Source organism: Thecamonas trahens (genome assembly GCF_000142905.1).
Source record: "Thecamonas trahens ATCC 50062 unplaced genomic scaffold supercont1.12, whole genome shotgun sequence".
In the NCBI taxonomy this organism is placed as follows: domain Eukaryota; order Apusomonadida; family Apusomonadidae; genus Thecamonas; species Thecamonas trahens.
The window spans coordinates 1-14,715 of record NW_013657668.1 but is presented as its reverse complement, the minus strand read 5'-3'; the positions used below and the strand labels follow the sequence as shown (position 1 = coordinate 14,715).

General features: G+C 63.1%; 7 protein-coding genes across 7 annotated transcripts; 2 read left to right on the top strand and 5 right to left on the bottom strand.

Moving 5' to 3' along the window:
- Window positions 1–57: 57 nt before the first annotated feature.
- AMSG_03166 (C-4 methylsterol oxidase) lies at window positions 58–807 on the bottom strand (the record flags this gene model as incomplete). Its single annotated transcript, XM_013904564.1, has 1 exon — window positions 58–807. The coding sequence occupies one exon, from the start codon at window positions 805–807 to the stop codon at window positions 58–60; it is 750 nt and encodes a 249-aa protein (XP_013760018.1).
- A 201-nt stretch (window positions 808–1,008) lies between these two features.
- On the bottom strand, window positions 1,009–2,267 carry AMSG_03165 (uncharacterized protein; the record flags this gene model as incomplete). The annotated part of the gene is made up of 2 exons (XM_013904563.1): window positions 1,009–2,134; window positions 2,242–2,267. 2 exons carry the CDS (start codon window positions 2,265–2,267, stop codon window positions 1,009–1,011), a joined length of 1,152 nt encoding a protein of 383 aa, XP_013760017.1.
- A 587-nt stretch (window positions 2,268–2,854) lies between these two features.
- On the bottom strand, window positions 2,855–5,725 carry AMSG_03164 (uncharacterized protein). The gene is made up of 2 exons (XM_013904562.1): window positions 5,617–5,725; window positions 2,855–5,504 (listed from the first exon to the last, which is right to left on the bottom strand). Exons 1-2 carry the CDS (start codon window positions 5,700–5,702, stop codon window positions 3,065–3,067), a joined length of 2,526 nt encoding a protein of 841 aa, XP_013760016.1. The 5' UTR covers window positions 5,703–5,725; the 3' UTR covers window positions 2,855–3,064.
- Window positions 5,726–5,788: 63 nt separating this feature from the next.
- Window positions 5,789–6,361, bottom strand: AMSG_03163 (uncharacterized protein). The gene is made up of 2 exons (XM_013904561.1): window positions 6,198–6,361; window positions 5,789–6,051 (listed from the first exon to the last, which is right to left on the bottom strand). Exons 1-2 carry the CDS (start codon window positions 6,330–6,332, stop codon window positions 5,806–5,808), a joined length of 381 nt encoding a protein of 126 aa, XP_013760015.1. The 5' UTR covers window positions 6,333–6,361; the 3' UTR covers window positions 5,789–5,805.
- Window positions 6,362–6,804: 443 nt separating this feature from the next.
- Window positions 6,805–7,509, top strand: AMSG_03162 (uncharacterized protein). The gene is made up of 2 exons (XM_013904560.1): window positions 6,805–6,834; window positions 7,036–7,509. The coding sequence occupies exons 1-2, from the start codon at window positions 6,825–6,827 to the stop codon at window positions 7,251–7,253; spliced, it is 228 nt and encodes a 75-aa protein (XP_013760014.1). The 5' UTR covers window positions 6,805–6,824; the 3' UTR covers window positions 7,254–7,509.
- A 446-nt stretch (window positions 7,510–7,955) lies between these two features.
- On the top strand, window positions 7,956–12,218 carry AMSG_11754 (uncharacterized protein; the record flags this gene model as incomplete). Its single annotated transcript, XM_013904798.1, has 2 exons — window positions 7,956–10,445; window positions 10,869–12,218. The coding sequence occupies 2 exons, from the start codon at window positions 7,956–7,958 to the stop codon at window positions 12,216–12,218; spliced, it is 3,840 nt and encodes a 1,279-aa protein (XP_013760252.1).
- Window positions 12,219–12,231: 13 nt separating this feature from the next.
- Window positions 12,232–13,569, bottom strand: AMSG_03159 (class II RPD3 type histone deacetylase; the record flags this gene model as incomplete). The annotated part of the gene is made up of 1 exon (XM_013904559.1): window positions 12,232–13,569. The coding sequence occupies one exon, from the start codon at window positions 13,567–13,569 to the stop codon at window positions 12,232–12,234; it is 1,338 nt and encodes a 445-aa protein (XP_013760013.1).
- Between the last annotated feature and the right edge of the window lie 1,146 nt (window positions 13,570–14,715).

Genomic DNA, 14,715 nt, shown 5'->3' with positions numbered 1-14,715 from the left:
AGCTGTCAAGGTCAAGAACAGCCTTAGTAGCTTGAGCGAGCGAATGGATCTCAGAGGCTAAGCGGCCTTGGCGGCAGGCCCGGGCGAGTATGTACCGCACAGCCAGTCCCAGAACCGGTATCCGCCAAAGTTGGTCTGGCGGCCGCGGATGGAGTGGTGGTGGTCGTGGTAGGCGGGCCCACCGTAGATGGGTGAGAGAAGGCGGAGCGGATGGAACGGGAGCTGGTAGCCCGAGTGGGCGTCGGCGCCGCGCATAGTGCGGAATACGATCCAGACCCAGAACTCGACAAGGTGGACCTTGCGGTAGGCAAGGACAAGAAGGACAGGGCCGGCCATGAGCGGAACAAGGATGTTGGCGAGGAACTCGAGCGGGTGCGAGACCTCGCCGGTGAGCGAAAACGTGACCACGTGCTCGTGATGCTTGCGATGGATGGCCTTGTACAGTCGCGGCACGTGGAGCGCATAATGAACCCAGTAGAAGAGCGTGTCCTCGACAACGTTGAAGAGTACAAACGCCGCGAGCGCCTCGAGCCACGACGGCATGGCATCAGCGGTGAAGAGGTGCGCCAGTAGCGGGTAGTACGCGAGTGCCAGCAGTGGCAGCATCATCTTAAAGTGATCGCCCAGAATGGTCCAGAACAGCGCCCATCGCTCGTCCGATCCAGGCTCGCGCGCCTTGCCCACTCGCACCACCTTGTATGCCTCCCACCATCCACGATCGGCGGCCACAAGGTACGGCAGGTTGCTTGCCAGCCACCCGGCCTCGTGCACCGCAAACGTGCCGAGTGTGGTGGCGAGAAACGACATGTATGTGTGCGTGCGTGGTTGTGTTGGGATGAGGTGTGTACGTGTATGTATGGGTGTTGGGTGTATGTATGTATGTATGTGTGTATGTATGCGTGTGGGAGAGGGGTGGTGGCGATAGAGGTGGGGACGAGGGCGTACACACACACGCCTGCTGCAAAGCGACAGCAGAGTCTGACAACGGAAGCAACAAGAGCGGACTAGCTATATCACGTCCACAAGGTCTATCATGCCCGCATCGTCTGGGGCATCGACCGGATTGAGAGCCGTGGAGGGTGCGACGCCGGAGCAGCTTGGGCAGCGATCGCCGCCAGGGCACTTGTCGCACGGCGAGCCTGGGCGGCAGATCGGACACGGGACGCAGCCGCAGCCGTCGTCGCAAAAAAGGGCGTGGCCGACGCGCGAGCACGGGTGAGGCTCGAGACAGACAAAGCACCAATCGTAGCCGCAGCAGCCGGAGATGTGGTGGCAACCGTGACCGGCCCAGTGCGTGACGCCGGTTCCGCACCGTGGGCAAGCCTTGGCGGTTTGGAGGATGAGGCCCATCGACGCAGCCTCGGCCGCCCGCTGGGTCTTGGACTCAAAGTCCTCACAAGTGAGCCCGGCGTGCCCCCGGTAGTACTCGTTACACTTGATGCAAAAGGCGGACTCACATGCCGGGCACTCGACTCGCCACGGCTCAACCATGGTCTCGACAACCTTGTCGTCCCAGCTCGGCTTGAAGCACATGAGGTCGCAGATCGGGCAGCAGACAAACTGCGAGCGGTCAAAGGCGTGCATGACCTGCTGACTCACAAATTTGCGGCCAAACGGAATGGAGAGCACGCCACGGGCAACCAGCGCCTCGATGACGTGGGCAGGGATGAAGGCTGTCTCGACAGGCGCTGCCATGCCGCCATCAGCCAGGCAGCCCGGGCACGCTGCCGGGAACTGGCCACTCTCCACAATGGTGTTGAGCGCCTGCTCAGCGCACTCGTCGCAGAACCCGTGCCGGCACGCGCGCCCCAGCATCCGCACCGCCACCGTGTCGGAAAAGCAGACGCAGCATGCCGAGTCGGTGTGCCGAAAGACCGCGTTCGGGTCGTCAACCAGGTCGGCGGCGGCTGACAAGCCGGCACTGTCGGCGCCGTGGTCGTCGCCGGAGAAGAACGCGCGCACTGCTGCCGCTGTCCGCGGCGACGGGTACAGCGGCGTCGGCTTGGATGGATCGTATCGCGGGGCGGTCGGATCGACCACAGGCACGTCAATGTCAAGGCGGTGCTTGTGCGCACGCTTCTTGGCCGCGATCTCGGCCTTGATGGCCTCGCGCTCAGCCTCGATGGCTTCAAGCCTGCGGCGCGCTTCGCGCTCGTGCCACCACTGCCTTGTTCGCCGCAGCCACGGAATCACGGCCAGGACTACCCACCAGAACACGCCGGTCGCTCCGAGGTAGAATACCCACCGCCAGCCGTGGCGCAAGTCATTGTCCACACACGCCCTGCTTGCCTTGTCGCAGATAAAGCCCGGTCCACAGTCGCTGCTGGCGGCGCATGCCCTGGCACAACGGCCACGCCCGGTGTGGCACCGGAAAGGCGCACAGACTGAGTCAAGCACCATAGAGCACACGGGCGCATCCTTCGCTGCCGAGCTTGCCACCGCTCGTGAAGAGAGCGGATCAGGCGATGTGCCCAGGACGTCAAGCCCGGCGGCGACCACAATGATTGTCGCCACGAACACGCTCACACCCAGGATCACACCCCTGGCTCGGGCTCCTACGCGGAGCGTGACAAACAGGGCCGCGGCAACGCCGCACAATGACAGCGCGGTGATGGTGAGCGTGCCGACGAGCCACGGCCTCGGCTCAGGACCACCCAGTGGGACACAGTCGCCGTCGACGCACGCGTGCATCGGCCAACAGTGCGCGTGCACAGAGCATGACGAAAGGCACTTTCCTCCCACGACATCGCACTTGTAGGCAGGCCCACAGCGGACGTCAAGCTCGGCGCTGCATTCGGCACTCGAAGAATTCACGCCAGCTCCCTCCAGCAACGGCAGCGGCTGCAGCGAGTGGCCGGCAAAGGCAGTCGCCCTCACGCCTGACGGCGCACGTACAGGATCGCTCACTCCGGACGAGGCCGGTGAAGCTCGGGCGCCAGCGCAGCACCAAGTCCGAGCAGCAGCAACGCCACCCGGCGGATGCGGTGGGCACGCGACAGCGAGCGCCGCGGGTTGAGGCCACCGGGCACGTCGGCACGGTATACCGCGAGCGTACGCCATGCAATCAAAGCAGCAGTCCCCCAGCGGAGCTTCGGGAACAGGTACGCGGCCAACCACAAGGCGCCTCGGGAAAGTACCGGCTGCCGCGCAGTGCACCCAAGGCCAGGTACGTGGTGACGACCGTAATCGCCAGCTTGTGCGAGAAGATAAGCATTAGCGACGGAATCAGAGCCCGAGGTGAGCGGAAGAACGCGAGCGGAGCCTGGGCGACCTCGTAGATGGTGGCGTAGTCGCTGCTAGTCGTCACGTCGCCCATCTTGTCGACGACCGAGACACCCGGCAGCTTTCGGATGGCAACGCGCATGCCGATGATCATACCCAGCGCAACCGTGCCGTAGCCGACCGAGTCCCACGCACGGAGCAGGGCCGAGACAGCGATAAACGCAAGGCATGCGGCAACAAGCACCGCAACTGTCCAGCCCGAGACTGCAAGCTCGGCGGTGGCGCTCGCCTGGCACACACCGTCGATGCACAAAGTCGAGAGGAAGCACTCGGCATCGGAGGCGCAGACGCTCTTGCACGCGGCCGCAGTCACGTCGCAGGTGAACGGAAAGCAGGCGACGGCAAAGGTGGCGGCGCATTCGACGCTTGTTGCGTTGGATGTCGCAGCACTGGGTGTGGCCACGACGACCGCGTCAGGCTCCGACAGCCAAGTTGTCGCCGCAGTGGCGAGCGACGACGCAAGCGTGACTGCCATTGTTGTCGCGGTGAGTATCGAGTCATAGAACAGAGCAAAGATGAACGAGGTCGGCAGCGCGAGCATGTTGATGCCAAACAGCGAGAAGAGAAGAGCAAGACCAAGCGCAACGACAGAAACAGCGACGAGGGCGCGAACGGAGAGCCGTGGGCCAGCGACAAAAACGAAGCAGATCGAGCCCGCTGCCGCACAAAGATTGGCGAGCAGGACGAGGACCATCGAGAACGGATAGAGCCACGATTTGGAGTGCTCGGCTTCTGGGTTTTCGGCATCAACGAGAGGGACGCAGGTCGGCCGGCCGCTGACGTCGGAGCAGACAAAGCCGGCGATGCAGTTTTCGTCACTCCCGGCGCACGAGCTGATGCATGCACCGGCCGCATACTCGCACCGCAGCGGGTAGCAGTGTGACATGGCCTGCGGCGAGCATGGAAGGCCATCCGTCGGCGGTTTGGAGGGGGCATAGGTGATGCACATGACAACGGCGATGGATACGGTGACGGCCAGGATAGCGGCACGGTGCCAGTGCCACGCCCGGACTGAGCGATTGTTGGGTCGGAACCGCAGACCCGCCACCAGGGCCAGCAGCAGCGCAAAGCCAAGCGTGACTTCAGATGGCATGGTGGTCATGAAGTCGAGCATGACCGCGCCTGGGTAGCTAAAGACGGCGAGCGCAAAAAAGGCTGCCGGAAGCCGGATCGACGAGTCATCCCAGGCATGCTGCATGTAGCTGCTAACGAGCGCGACGAGCACAAACACAGTTGGCGGCGGAATGCCAAGTGCGGCGCTAGCAATGGAGAGAACGACAGCGATAGTGAGCGGAAGAGCACGCAGACGGTAAGCGCGGGCACCAACAAGCCGAGTCGTGCAGGATGTTGCGAGTACCATAGCTGCCGATGGCAGAAGCGTGGCGACGGCGCGGGCGATGAGGCCATACGAGGCGAAGTAGGCAAACGCATCTTCGCCCAGGTCCAACGGCACCGAAGGCGACCACATAAAGTAGCGGGTTGAATACTTTTCGTACTGCGGCGGCGTGTGCACGTAGCCGACAGACGAAGCGGTGTAGGCGGTAGCAAGGAGCCAGAGGCAGGCGAAGAAGGCGTAGACCGGGACGGCGATAAAGTCGACGCTGTACAGGTATGGGCGAGCGACAAAGATGTCAACAAAAACCCACGGCCCAACAAGGGCCAACATACCAACCACGCGCGTCAGGATCACTCGCCAGGTGTAGACCGCCTGAGAGGTGAGCGAGGTTGCAGCGACGCACTCGCCGCCGACGCAGGCGAGTCCAACATCGGTGCAGTCGACATGCGAGGAGCAGCTGGCGAGACAGTGGCCAGCCCGGGTCTCACAAACAAACGGAGCACAGCTTGGATCGTAGCGTTCGACGCATGTGGCGTTGCCCAGGAGCTCGGGGGAGAGAGGCGCGACATGGACGCTGGGAGTCGGGTCGAGAAGGATCGAGACGACAAAAACGGCTGCTAGAGCGCAGGCCATCGCAGCAAAGAGGTTGGCCGGGGATCGCAACATCGGCACGCGCGGAGTGAACGAAAAGTACGAGAACACAAGTGCAACAGCCGCTACTGCGGCGTAGAGCGTCCATCGGATGCCAACAGGGTCTGTATCGGCCGGCCAGGCGTCGCGCGGCGTACACGAGCCGTGCGGCGAGCAGACGGATCCGATGTCGCAGTGACTGTTGTCAGAGCACCGCCCGAGCGGCTGCGGGGTCTCTGTAGCATACGACGTTGCGCTGCGTGTGGGAGTGGCGTGGAGAAAGGGATGGGGCGAGGTGCGTGAGTGTACTATCGATCACAGCTTCCATTGCGTGTTGCTGTCAGCGCACGTGGACGACGGCGACGTACACAACCGGGATGCCCCGTAGCATGCTCGCCCCGGAAACTGCGGTTGCACAGAGGCCCAGTAGAAGTAAGAGTAGTATGCTACGCATGTATGTGTGCGTGTGCGTGTGAGGGGTTCCTGGGTGGGAGTGGGGTGTGAGGGGTGCGAGAGGGGAGGGGGGGGAAAGGGGCGGGCTACGGGTGGTGTGCGGTTTAGGACGAGATGGCCTGGAAGAGCTCTTGGGCAAACTCAAAGATGAGCTCATTGGCAGCGATCTGGAGCTTGGCGATGATCTCGCCGTAGGTGAGGCCCTCGACGCCAAGAAGGGTGGGGGCGGCGGTGTTTGCAGCCATGGCCTTGAAGCCGTAGATAAACTCAGGGAACTCGATGCAATCGTCGCCGTCCTGGTCAAAGTTCTCGAGGAGCATGATGAACTTCTGCCGACCAACATCGTTCATCTGTAAAGTGCGGATGTGCAGGGGTGGGAGGGGAGGAAGGGGGGGGGGGAAGAGGGTGAGGGGGCAGAGAGGGGGGAAGGTGAGTCGCGGTTTTTTCCATTTCGCCTGCCCCTCCTCACCAGCGCAACCTTGAGCAGGTAACGTACACGGCCATTGAAAGGCGAGGAAAAGTCGTTGGCGGTAAGGACCGCGTCGCCGTCCTGGTCGAGAGCAGAGAAGAGCTCCCGAAGCATGGTGACGGTCTCGTCAGAGAGAATGATGAAGTCGGCGGGACTGCTCATGGTCTACAAGTATGGGTGTGTGGGAGAGGTGGTGGTGGCAGGGTGGGCGGGCAAAACTCGTGACGGGTGGCTTGTGCAGCTATGCTTCTCAGCAGGACAGCAGGCAAGCGATTTGGCAATACAAGGCACCAGAGAGGGAAGCGGCATGAGTATGGCGCGGATGGAGCGGGAGCAGATGGTTGCGGGCGGGAGCGGGCACTGGGGTCAGGTATGAGGTAGGATCGGGACGGTCAAGGGCTACGGTGCGCCGATCAGAGCAGTTTGGGAGAGAAGCGAGAGAAGTTCGGACGAAGCCGCACACATGTGGCAAGGTTGGTTGCATTGCAGTGACGGAAGTGGTGGTGATGGGGGCGCATGGAGGGGATGGCGTGATGATGATGGGCGGCTGGCGGCGCGTCATCGGACAAGTGCCGGCGAGAGGCGGCAAACGGGGGAGGGGGGGGGCGGAGGACAGTCGCAGGAGAGGCGATACACTTGATTCCACCACTCACCATGTCTGAGAGTACGTGAAGCGGGAGGGCGTGGGGAGGCGTGGCCCTCTATGGAGCGAGGGCGAGGGTGTGTTAGGGTCCATGTGCGGTTGTGTGCGGCTGGCGGGTCGTGCGACGGAGGGGATCAAGGCGGAGACGCAAAGGGGGTACTGTAGCGCAGGCACAGGGGCGCAGGACTTACCTAGGGAGCCATTGCGGCGACAATGGAGTAGCCAAGCAGCTTACTGTTGAGCAGACGCCGCTCCAGGAGTGGTCGCAGTGGATCTGGAAGCACTCGAAGGTCGCTGCGCTCCAGCTTGGGCGCTACGCATGGATTGTGGGCTCGTCGTTTGTAGTGGCCGTCGTCCCGCTCGCCATCGAGCTCGAGCGTCAGACGGCATTTGCTATGATGAACGGCTCAATGGCGCCGCCGCAGCAGCCGATGGCGTAGCTGGTCGGTAGCTATCCAACCAACCACTTTGCACGTGGCGCGCTAGCCGAGCTTGCCGCCATCGCCGGCGGCGATGTTGCCGTCAGGCTCCCCCGTCTTGCGATCCGCCAAGACGTCCATGTGTCTCGGCGTGCAGACGGCAAGACAATGTGCCTCGTCGTAGGAGCGAGGCGCAAGACGCCGAGGTGCCCAGCGGGCGAGGGCATTTCCAGAGAAAGAAAACACATCACCCCATTGAGCGAGAAACCAGACCAGGGCACACTCGGGGAGAAGCCGGAGGGGGGAGGGAGGAGGCAAGCAGGAGGGTCGGAGAAGGGAAGGCAAATGTAGGGGCTATGATCAGAAGATATTAGAGTAGAGGAGGCGCTGATGGAGCATCGAGTGAGCAAGATGGCGGTGTGGAGATCGGGACGCCTGTTGGCGTAATTGCCGTCGTCACACAAAACACGTTTGGACGATTGCATAGTTCATTCCGAGTGATTGGGAGAGGGGCGAGGAAGGGGGGAAAGTTTGGACATCACTTGACGTTCCTCCCGGCGTGTAGCGGGAAGCAGAGCAGTGGTTGCAGGAGTAGTAGCCTTTGAGGACTGCAAGAGCAGAACGGGTTCAGGTAGCGTGCGTGTGTGATCAGCAGAGGGCGACAGCAGGCGTCTTGAGAGCGGCGGAGGAGGGCAAGGTTGACGAGTTTCGACGATTTTCAACATGGCTCAGCAGTCGTCGGACACGCGTGGGCTGAGCAGAGGGCCTGTGGCGAGCAGCTCGCACGGGCTAACGGACCACCGTCGGAGTCTACTTGAGGCGCGGATGCAGGGCAAGCCCATTTCGTCGGGCATGATGGACCTTGTGCCGCGTGTGGCGTCGGCCGAGTCGGTGTCTGCAGCGGAAGCGGCTGCGGCGTCGTCGTCGCCGGTGCGGGCCAGCGGCGGGGTGCGGCCACCGTCTTTGCCCGGCGGCGGGGCTGTTCCGCTTGCGCTGCAGCAGCTGCGGTATCCTGTGGCCGGGCCAGGCGGGGCATCGTTTGGCGAGCCCGAGAAGCCCGGCGGGCCGCGTGTGACGCACCCGTCTGCGGCGAACCCGATGACGCACCCGCTGCTGCTGAGCGGGTCGAACACGAGCGCAAGCGCAAGCGCGATCAAGTCGCGCGGCAAGCGGTTTTCCAAAGAGGAGGACTGGGCGATTGTGGCTGGCGTCCGCGATTTCGGCAAGGACTGGGAGCGGATTGTCAGCGAGAAGCAGCTCAACCGGTCTGCAAAGCAGATTCGGCAGAGATTTTCTCGGATCGAGAAAGCGCAGGCGGCGGCGCAGCCGAACGAGGCGTCGCCGTCGTCACCCGGACGGAGTTCAGGGTCCAAGGGAGCGGGCTCGCGCAAGCGGTCGCGGTCGAATGGGCGCGGCGGCTCGCCGTCGTCGTCGGGCTCTGTCCCGCCCGAGGAGGACGAGCGGATGTCGAAGCGGCAGCGGCTGCGGTCGACGTCTGTTTCGGGCTCGCGCGAGCCGACCGAGGCCGAGACTGCGGCGGCGAGCGCCGCGGCAGCGGCAGCGAGCGCCCGGATTTCCGAGCTTGAAATGCAGCTCTCGCACGTTGTGCAGCAGCGAAACGAGTTTGAGTCGCGGTACAAGTCGCGGACGTCGCGAATGACGTCGCTGCTGATCGACATGCTTGTGGAGCAGACGCGGACGGCGATGTTTGAGGAGCGGCGGCGGCTGAAGCAGGCGCAGGCGCGGCTGGGATACATCACGCGCGAGCGGCACGGGCACCAGGTGGTGGAGGTGTGGCAGGACGGGCTCGAGTTTTTGGAGCTGCAGATGAAGCTTGCTCGGCTCGGTGCGCGCAAGGAGGCGCTGGAGAAGGAACGCAAGAAGCTGTCGAAGCTCAAGCACAAGAGCAAGCTCTCGACCGGGGCATCGTCTGTGCCCGGCGGAGTCAAGTCGCCGCCGGTGGTGGAGCTGAAGCCGATGGCGCTTGGGGGGATCGGTGGCGGGACGCAGGTGCTTGTGCAGGACGAGACGTCGTCGGATGCGTTCCCGGCGGGGACGCTGGTGAGCTCCGAGTCTGTGGTGCACTACGAGGAGGTGCTCCGGCTCGAGCTGCAAAAGGCCAAGAAGGAGGAGGGAGAGCTGTTCCACGCACGCGAGCGGCTCGAGGCCGAAAAGCACGTGCTCATCCGCGATCTGCGGCGAGCGCACGACGAGGACAACTCGCCGTTCAACCAGCAGCAGATTCTCAACTCGCGGTACATGCTGCTCAACTTGCTCGGCAAGGGCGGGTTCTCGGAAGTGTACAAAGCGTTTGACCTCGAGGAGCTGCGGTACGTGGCATGCAAGATTCACCAGCTCTCGGGCCACTGGTCGGATGAGAAAAAGTCCAACTACACGCGGCACGCCATCCGCGAGTACCAGATCCACCACAACCTGGGCCACCCCAACATTGTCTCGCTCTTTGACGTCTTTGAGATCGACCGCAACTCGTTCTGCACGGTCCTCGAGTACTGCGAGGGCTCGGACCTCGACGAAGTGCTCAAGCAGCGGAAGAAGCTGCCGGAGCGGGCGGCGAGGTCGATTACGGCGCAGATCATGTCTGCTCTCACGTACATTAACCGGCTGGAGCGGCCGGTCATCCACTACGACCTCAAGCCTGCGAACATTCTGTTTGACAAGTTTGGCATGGCCAAGGTGACCGACTTTGGCCTTTCCAAGATCATGGAGTCTGAGGCGTCGAACATGGAGCTGACCTCGCAGGGCGCCGGGACGTACTGGTACCTCCCACCCGAGTGCTTTGTGGTGGGACCGTCCCCACCGACAATCTCGTCCAAGGTCGACGTGTGGTCGGTGGGCGTCCTCCTCTTCCAGATGCTGTATGGGCGCAAGCCGTTTGGCAACGACCTCTCGCAGAAGAACCTGCTGAAGGACAATGTGATCATCAACGCGCGGCAGGTTGTCTTCCCGTCCAAGCCGCAGGTCTCTGAGGAGGCCAAGGCGTTCATCAAGCGCTGCCTCGAGTACTCGCAGCATGCGCGGCCCGACGTGCTTACGCTCGTCTCGGACCCGTTCCTGCGGCCGATGCGGAGCAAGCGCAAGAGCGAGAAGGGATCCGGACCGGTCCCGGCGCCGCCGTCCGAGGCCATGTCCTCGCAGGTGATGCCGTTCTCCTCGCGCCTGATGTCTGGCAGCATGCATCCGCCGTCGAGCCACGTGCTGCCGAGCCAGCACGTAGGCGGCCATGGGCCTGGCAGCGGGAGCGGCGGGCCGCCGAGCCATTTGCCGCCGATTGTCATGCCACCGCCGCCGCCGCTGCCGTCGTCGCGGCCGTCGGGAGACTAGCTGCTCGGCAGCGACAGCGGACTCGGGCCGGGCCACCAACCAGCCAACGTCGTCATCGTCCCGTCAGTTGGGCGAAAGTGAAAGTTTGGCTTGGGCGACCGAGTCGCATTGCATCCATCCATCCTCATCCATCCATCCGCAGCTCGGCTCCTCCCCCCCCCCTGTGCACTGTTGGCCACGACAGCAGACCAGCCGACACCCAACTTTCCCACGCTGTTTGTCAAGCAAGTCGTAGCTAGTTACCCTTCAACCATGTCTCCCCACCGTTCTTCGCATGTTGTGATTGTCCCGCAGTCGGGCTCGTCGTCGGACTCGTCGACGTCATCGGTCTCGGAACGGCTTGTGGTGCTCGACTCGGACGAGCCTGTGCTGTACGCGGTGGCGTCGGACGCCGACTCTGAGGCGGGCGGCTCTGAGGAGCTGAACGAGGAGGACATTATTGATGTGGAGCCGGTGTCGGGCTCGGGCAGCGCGTCGGACTCGGATGAGGACGACGAGGTTGTGGAGATTGACCTCGGCTCGGACGTTGACTCTGACGACGTGCGTGACTACATCGAGCAGCAGGCGGCGGTCGGCAACGTGGTGGCTGTCGAGCGCATTGATTCCGAGTCGGACGAGGATGAGTCAAGCTCGGACTCGGACGACCACGAGCACGACGGCGAGATTGTGGAGATTGAGATCGGGTCGGACGTCGACGAGGACGACCTCCGCGAGTTCCTCGAGCAGCAGGCTGCGACCGGCAACCTCATTGCGATGGAGGGCGAGTCGTCCGAGTCGGACGATGAGTCGGATGACGGCGAGCAGGAGCTTGTGACCATCGAGATCGGGTCGGATGTGGACGAGGACGAGCTCAACGCGTTCCTGGAGGAGCAGGTGGCGGCCGGCAACCTTGTGGCTGTGGAGGGCGAGTCGACAGACGATGATGAGACCGACTCGGAGTCGGAGTCGGGCGTGATCGAGATTGAGGTCGGGTCGGATGTCGACTCGGAGGAGATTGAGGGGCTGCTGCTTGAGCACGCGGCGGCGCGCGAGGCCGAGGATGTTGCGGCTGCGGCTTCCGGGCGGCGGACGCGCAAGCGGCGGCGTGGGTCGGACGACGCTGGTGACCTGCGGTCGCCGAAGCGCCAGTCGGCGCTCGCTGGTGCGATTGCCGACGCGATCCTGTCGTCTGTGCAGAAGCAGGCGCGTGAGGACGCGGGTGAATCGTCGTCGTCGTCGACCGAGGACGAGGACGAGTTTGACGAGGAAGTGACGCGCGGCGACCTCGAGGATCTCCGCAAGCGCAAGGAGATCCTTGTGGCGCTTGTCGAGTCTGCCGAAGCTGCGGTGTATGCCGGCCGGCGTGTGGCCAAGGCGTGCCGCAAGTCGAAGGAGGAGCTGGACATGTTCGCCATGCGGACGCTCGGCGAGCTCATCAACAACATCAACAACGAGCTGGCGGAGCCGGCCGAGTTCCTCGAGTTTGACCTTCCGGTGTACTCGGTGCGGGCGCAGGTGTTTGCGAACGAGGCTGCAGCCGCATTTGAGATGCTGATGATGACGACCGGGCCCGGCAAGGTGGCCGAGACCGTTGTCCACCTCTGCGACACGCTCGACGCCGTGGTGTACGCGCTTGAGCAGTATAACAAGTTGATCGAGGCGTGAGCAGCGGCTACAGCTACGACGACGGATCCGGCAAGCACTTCCAGTGTGGCGCAAGGACAGCAGCTACAGTGGCGATGGAGCGGAGGGCAGATGGATGCGGCGCAAGGAGAGGTGGCGACGAGCCGGACGGCCCGCTGGCCGAGGTATCGGGCCCGTCGGGCGCAGCAGCGTCGACAAGTGCAGACACGGACGCTGACATCGAGACAGAGATGGCTTCCAGGTTGTAGCCGCCCTCGAGGGCGATGACAACCTTGGCCGACGGCAGCGATGAGAGTGCATGAACCATAAACGCATACCCTTGTGGTGTGACCTCGCACTCGCCGAGCGGATCACCAACAGCAGCATCAAAGCCGGCGGAGATGAGGACGAGATCGGGATCAAACTCGGTGGCAATGGGCATGACGAGCGAGCTGAAGGCCGCCATGTACTCCGCATCGCCCGGAGCGGTATTGTGGGCCGGAGTCTCGGGTTCGTCGGGCTCGGCAGGCGCGTCGGGAGCGTCTGGGCTCATGTCGAAGACAAAGGCCTTGGGGCGAGGCCGGAAGTCGCGATGATTCCAGCCGATGTTGACCGAGTAGCCCTTACCGGCACCAAAGCCAATCGAGGTCGGTCCTCCGTAGCGAGTGCCCGGATAGAAGCGGCCGTGGTCAAAACGGTGAAGCGAGATGTAAAGCACGTCGGGAGAGTACTCAAACATGCGTTGGGTCCCGTTGCCATGGTGAACGTCCCAGTCGAGAATGAGGACACGGGAGGCTGCGCCAGACTTGAGCGCCGCAGCAGCAGCGACAGCAACGTTGTTGTAGAAACAAAAGCCCTTGGTCTCGCTTGGCTCGGCGTGGTGGCCAGGCGGACGAACGACGGCAACGCCAGCATCAAGCTCGCCAGCCAGTACGGCGTGGGTGATGGCGACAGTCGAGCCGGCGGCGACCGAGGCTGCCAGCGGCGAGAGCTCGTTAAAATAAATAGAGTCAAGCTTGCGCATGAGGAGCCGGGCCTCGCGCTGCGGCAGTGCGCTGAGACCCTGGACCTGGGCAATGTGCTCGCGAGAGTGGACGAGCGCAAGGTCGTCCTCATCGGCTTCGACGCCGGCCATGACGCGAGCCGAGTCGAGGAGCGCGTCGGCGCGGAGGCGGTCCATAACAGCGGTCAAGCGCTCAGGCCGCTCGGGATGGCCGGTGTACTTGGGCGCGTGGGCAAGCATGCGGTCGTCGTAGATGACACCAAGCGATGCATGCAGGGCACTCGGTGCGGCCGGCGGCGACGAGAGCAGCGAGAGAGGCGGCGAGGGCGGCGGTGACGGGGACGGCGGCGTGATGCCATGCATGTAGTAGTAGTAATTAACATAAGACATGATAACAGAAGGAAGGGGTATGTGGCCCCGGAAGGTGTGTGTGCGTCTGCTGGTGGGGCGTTGAGGAAGAGAAGGGTGGGTGGCGGGCTGGCACAGAAATGGCGCGAAAGTTGGCGGAATGGCATTCGCGACGAGGCTGTGCAAGTGAGAGTGGATGGTGGCGGATGATGGTGATATTTGTACTGTCTGCAGTGTGGGATGAGAGATGACCACGCGCAGGGTTGGGGCAGGGGATGTGTGAGATGACGGAGGCAGGTACTTGGGCGGCAAGGGCGAGGAGGGCGGGATGGATTGGGTTGAGATGGACGTCGATGGAGACGAGGGCATGGGATTGGAAGACAAGGCAGACCACTGCACTCTAGCCCATCATTGTATTGCTTATCGATCGTGCTTGCCTCTCTTGTTCTTCCACGCCATGGCCAGTCCATGGGCCTCGTCGTCTGGCTCGGTGGTCGGCGGCAGGGGCGGCTGGCGATGAGCAGGCCGGTGGGGGCTGTGATGGGCAAGGCCGGAGGAGGGAGGGGAGAAGTGGGTTGGAGAGTGGACTGGTAGGCATTGCCAATGATGTGGCTATCCGTATGCATGGCCTCCAATGCCCTGTCGATGGCTAGCTTGCTCTCGGTGGTGCCGGCGGTGGTCGGTCGGCGGCGGGCGGCGGTCAGCGGTCAGCAGCAGGCGGCCGGCAGCGATGCTGTTGACGGGTTGGCGTCGGCTGATGTACGTATCGGGGAACGGGAAGTGGGTGGCTATGTTTGCAGGGGTAGTGAGTATGTGGGGTGTTGGTGTGGTGGTTGTGGGTGGACAGGTTGGGGAGTGGGGGTCGGAGATGGGCCCGCGGAGGAGGGGTCAGCAGCATCGAAGGGACACAGGGCCAACAACTGGGGCCGAGCCGGCAGAACTCCGATTCTGGAATACTGCAGCTGTGGATTGGAGATTGTGCATGAACGTAGTGTGTGTATGTAGTAGAATAGTAGTGAAATCAGATTAGTCATAGCTGGTAATGAGGTTGGTGGGGGGCATGTGCGGGGTCGGGCGGTCGAGGACGTGCTCAACCGCCTAGGGCAAACAAGTCAACACGCAAGTGAGCCGAGGAAGATGGGAATGGATGACGGCGATATTTGTACTGGTGATAGTGCACGGTGAGTG